Source organism: Lytechinus variegatus, chromosome 7 (genome assembly GCF_018143015.1).
Source record: "Lytechinus variegatus isolate NC3 chromosome 7, Lvar_3.0, whole genome shotgun sequence".
Lineage (NCBI taxonomy): Eukaryota > Metazoa > Echinodermata > Echinoidea > Temnopleuroida > Toxopneustidae > Lytechinus > Lytechinus variegatus.
The window spans coordinates 25979929-25985449 of NC_054746.1; the positions used below are offsets into that span (position 1 = coordinate 25979929).

The 5521-nt window shown below is 39.7% G+C and overlaps 1 protein-coding gene across 1 annotated transcript; it reads left to right on the forward strand.

The window, feature by feature from the left end:
- The first annotated feature begins 705 nt into the window (after window positions 1–705).
- Window positions 706–2878, forward strand: LOC121418848 (muscarinic acetylcholine receptor M3-like). Its single transcript, XM_041613031.1, is given in 2 exon segments — window positions 706–1214; window positions 1216–2878. Coding segments are annotated over 2 exon segments (1365 nt in total). The 5' UTR covers window positions 706–761; the 3' UTR covers window positions 2128–2878.
- The last annotated feature ends 2643 nt before the right edge of the window (window positions 2879–5521 follow it).

A 5521-nucleotide genomic window follows, 5' to 3' on the forward strand; every position in this document is an offset into this window, starting at 1 on the left:
CCCTAAATTTAAAAATTAAAAGCTCATTAACAGATACCGGTTAACATTTGACGATCTGCATTTCACCATCAAAGGTGGGCTGAATTGGTATACCTCAAGGTCAACGTTTTTATAATTAGCAGCCTTTTCCTTCTTCATGATCTGTCCTTTAAGGGTGCAGGGTGGCATTTCTAAGTTAAAACGGTTCATCTCAGGTCGCATCACTGTGCACTAAGGGGTGTTATATTGTTTTATGTTTGAGAATAATTGTATGAATTATTTTGATGTTGAAATGTACATTGTTTATAAGCAGGTTTTGTGTAAACAATGATCGTGATGTCAGAAAGTCTTGATGATGTTCTTCATTTCCATTACGCTTAGATCTGTCAGAGTTTAACACGAGAGTTGTGTAACAGGTTGACTTTCATTCGCAGTTGATAGAATCTTAAAACGATTTCAAATATTGTGTTGAGTTGTCATGACCAGTTGTCTGTATAAGATTGAGATCGTTCATGAGACAGCTACATTCCTCTTCAAGGACCCTCCAATAGTTTATCAGACTATTCATGAGAGCGGATATTCACGAGACAAAATTTCGTGCTCTGGCGAAGATTTGCCTTGAAAAACATCAAGGGCTTTGAATAAGAAGCATCGGTCTCTGCTCAACATGCTATCTGGGTGTCATATTATCACATCAGTCTTTAAGATGATAGATCATTTCTTTATAAGTTTGTACTCATTATTGTCTTCTTTTTATATTTCCATACAGGACCACGGCAGAGATGGACAGTGTGAATTCCACGGAGAGTACTGGGTTACCTCACTCGACCACTTCGCTGGTCTTCATATGCTTTTTCGCCCTTCTCAGCCAAGGACTCACCATCGGCGGCAACATCCTCGTCATGTTGGCCTTCCGTATTGAACGTCGTCTGCATAAGCCCAGCAACTACTTCTTACTAAGCCTTGCGGCTGCCGATCTTATCATCGGTCTTTTCTCCATGCCCGTGTATTCCCTCTACCTCATCATGGGAACTTGGCCCTTTGGTTCTGTTGTTTGTGACCTGTGGATATCCGTAGACTACGCATGCTCAGAAGTATCAGTATTGAACCTGATACTTATAAGTGCGGACCGGATGTGGTCCGTTCGTAACCCTGCGCGCTACAGGAACAAAATGACGCTGCAACGCGCGGTGATAATGATTATTCCAACGTGGGTTTTACCTTTACTGCTTTATTTTTACATCCGTCCTAGGTTGGACTAAATTCACAAATACCGAAGATACACGACCTAATGGAGAGTGTTATTTACCGTTTATGCAGGATTCCCCTAATTTCATAACAATATCTACAATTTTTGTGTTCTGGGTGCCACTAATTGCAATGTTTATCATGTACGCGAACATCTATAGGATCATTAGAAATTTAGCGAAGAGGAAGAAAAAGGGCAGGGAAAAGCGACCGAGTTCGGCTTTGCCCCGTCCTTGCCCTGATCAACTGCAAAGGATAGCTCCTGTGGAGCCCACCTGTGTAGAAACCGAAGCTCCAGGTATGGTCACAGATTACACCACCACGACCACAACGACGACGTCAACGAGTCTCACTGCCGATGGTTCGCGTCCGGATGTGCCTCGTGTTGGGGTTAACAAATGCATCGCGAAGCGAAACAAATCAGATGCAGATAGCTGTCTCGATTCCAGCGATGAAACGTCGTCATCGGAGCGAAGACCAGAAAGCACCATGTCGGCGTCGTCAAGGAATGCAGTGGATTCAAAACCAAAGCGAGTAAATAATAACAAGGTGAAGATTGGTTCGTTAAAGCGTGGAAATCAGGGAAGTCTAAGTGGAAGTAAGCGAGGTCTTCGTAGGACGCGTTCACAGCGCGGTGAAAGACAAAGTCGAAGCGAGCGGAAAGCAACGCGTACTTTGACCTTCATTTTAGGGGCTTTCTTTATCACATGGAGTCCATACTCTACCATGGTAATCATCTTGGCGTGGTGTGAGACATGTGTTCCAGCACAACTATATCATTTTAGTTATTATCTGTGTTATATCAACAGCACCGTCAACCCACTCTGCTACGCTTTCGCCAACGAATTATTTCGAGCAAGTTTTCATAAAATTCTCACTTGTAAGACGTGTCGTGGATAATGAGTAGGACGTGGCGGAATTTTTTTTTTAAGTTTCACTATCTTAAAAAAGACTGTCCTGAGTTGAAACAGTTGTGGTCTTCTTTAAAAATGAGGAACCCTTTTTGACAAAATGTTGACAATGTGATGCTAATGCGTTCCGCTCATGACAACACCTGTGGAATTCACAATCAATTTCATCACGACGAATGTGTGATGTCATCGTTACGTAGCTTCTGTGCACTAACACTAAGTCACGTGATACGCATGTTGCCAGTTTACATGGACGACAATGTAAGAATGAGTCTAAACTGTAAAGAACTCATTAAACTTAAACTATGAACCAATGTATCACGTGATAGCAAGCTTGTAATCGTTTCGCTGTTTCAAACACGCCCCACCAGACTGAATATCATCTTGAAAAAAAATGTCTTGAAAATATTCACCAAGTTTCTAACAACATGGAAATAATCGTCTTCTTTCTACAAATTCAATGAGTGTTTCCCATTACTGTAAATAATAAGAAGAGCTCGTTGGTCAACTTGGTGGGTCCGTAAATTGGTCAGTAGCAGTGCATACCAAACACCAAATCACCACTCTTCCCGTGTAATATCTCCCGATGTACCATCCCGGTGTTACATAAAGACAAACCATGTAGTACAGCAGTAAATCTAAGATTGAATTATTGTGATGTCCTTTATTCGAATGTATTCGACACAATGGAATAAACAAGGGTGGATCCGGGATTTTCCTTTCGGGTACCATTTTCGTTGACAAAATCTGACAAGCAAAAAAGAATAATAACCCATTTTTGTATGAAGTGTTTTACTTTCGTATGTCCGACATTTTCCACTAAAAACATGACAAATATTTTTTATGGCTCTCAATGGGGGGGGGCTCAGGCTGTGGATGTGCCCCACCCCTGGATCCGCCACTGAATATAAATTATCTTGAACATTCTACTGCGAACATATTAATTGGTAAAAAATCATCTAGTTATGGAATTGCAATAATTACTTGGAAACTGTCTCTGAAAACATTTTGATTAAGGGATTCTCTGTCCCCTTTACGCCTATAAACATGATGTATGATGAGTATATACAGGTATTATTATAAGATAAAATGATAGAAACATCGACAAGAACTGATGACACTTTCCGTTAAATAATTTTCAGTACATCATGATTAGCTCGGATTACGAGCAACAGTCAGAATAACATCAAATTCACAATTAATCGTAATGGCAAAATAGGCAAAAGGAATCAGAGATGCAAGAAGAACATCCCAATTTTTATAGTTCTCATAATCTATATAGAGAATGTCTAAATTTTATCATCGTGAGTTGGATTGTCAAAGAAGAAAGAAACGCTTAAGGATTTAAAACGAAGCGCGGATGAGTATTGAGTTCTGTAGGGGTTCGAAAATTATTGGTAAAAATATAATTTGTACAAATTCACAGTGATATTTTACAGAGTTGTGCTTAAACATCTCTACTACCATGATTACAGACAAGTAATATCTATCAATAATTAGGGAGTTTTGAGGCAAATTGTGTCCCGCTTAAATCATTCAAGTCGCCTGTTTGCTTCGTATTGCTTTTGAATTTTTCCAACCGTAATAGAGAGCACTGGCAGTGTGAATAATAACTATGCTGCAAATCATGCACTAAATAAAATATTTAAATCAGAATTGTGGTTGAAACGTGATTAGAATGAGGGTATAGCTAAATGGAACTAGAATGGAGTCAAAGGGGAACTGAAAATAAATGTATAATATAGGCTCTGTAACCAGATAATGATTGGTGGTCCCAAATCAGAGTATAAGTCGTGTGAAGTGGAATGACGATGAATGCAATTGATCCTGAAATGTACAACTTCTGAAATTAGTCCGTGCTCTGGGGCACTACTCATTCTTTAAATGTGAATGACTGTGAAGAGAGATGTAATGGAAGCAAAGATGAGAAACAGGAGGGAATATCAGATACAGAGTGAAAATAGAGAGGGAGAATGCTGATAAGAGGGGATGAGGGAACGTTGGTGCTGGAACATTTGGAAAATTGAAGAAATATAAACAAAGACATGGAAAATTCGATGAAATGTATAGAAGAGATGTTTGAAATTTGGAAATGGTGAGAGATGTGTAGAGAAAAAATCACAACAGAAATATTTCTAATGTATCCACAAATAATGAGGACTACTCGAATCGTCTAATTTAAACAACACTGTAACATGTTTGAAGTGAGCAGAGAGAGAAGGGAGGAGAAAGAAAAAAAACCAAATGCTATAGCAGAACGTCAGATGAAGTATTAGAATTGGGAAAATGACATGACCGAGAATCTTGCATAAGGAGTTAACTAGTGTGAAATGAGTCAAGAAATTTCAGACGGAGAAAGGAGTGATTACAAGAGGTTCAAGGGCGGATCCAGGATTTTCCAGGGGGGGGGCACATTCTCAATAAAATTTTGACAAGCAAAAAAAGTAAGGTCCTTGTGTATGAGCGACATATTACCATTAAAATATATGAGCGACATATTACCATTAAAAATATATGTTGTGACTTTCAAAAGGGGGACACACTTGAGTAAAACGGCATATTACATTACAAATTTTGATTAGGCTGCCAGGAGGGGGGCACAAGCCAGATGTGCCCACTCCCTTGGATCAGCCATCATCCAGTGAAGAGGTGGTAAATCTAAGTGAAGGGGGAGGTGGAGAGAAAGTGGGTGTCTAGCATGTCTATTGGGAGATGCAACGCTCAGGGCTAGGGCCAATAAGTTACTCTGGTATGGGTTTTTCTTGAAGTAAAGCCTTTAAATGATCTCCTTTCTTTTTCCTTTTTATTTCCATTCTCATTTTGCATTTTGCGTGCCCTGACAGAGGCACATGAGGTATGCGCTCTGTTTCCCCTTAAATACGCCAGTGATGATGGAGGTGATATTGCGACATAAATACACTAATTACAGAGGAGCAATGAAAGGCATGCAGGTGTAAGTCAACGAGTTGCCAGAGAGAGATGAACAATCGAAGATTACATTAAGAAACGAGGATGATAGGCATGATAGAGGGAGTGGTTTTGGAAAAATACAAATAACAGTTTATATTTATTTGGGGGCTCAACTGGAGAGAGGTGACGTGTGTGAGTAATTCTGGTTTGCTGATTGAGTGATTTCATGTGCTAAAAGTCGCGGAAAATGAAAATGCAGTATTCCTTTCGCAAGGATGGTGCACATGGTGGAAGGGAAGAGAAGTAAGGGAGGGGAGGAGATAATTTAAAAAAGAGGTAAGAGTTTAATAGAAATTGCAAGGAGAGGGCATTTAGAGGGACGAATTCTAAAGTTATCTAAATGTGAAATTGAGAGTCTGAGGCACAGGACGATATGTACAGTCAGAGGTCGTGTGGAGATTTAATTATATATT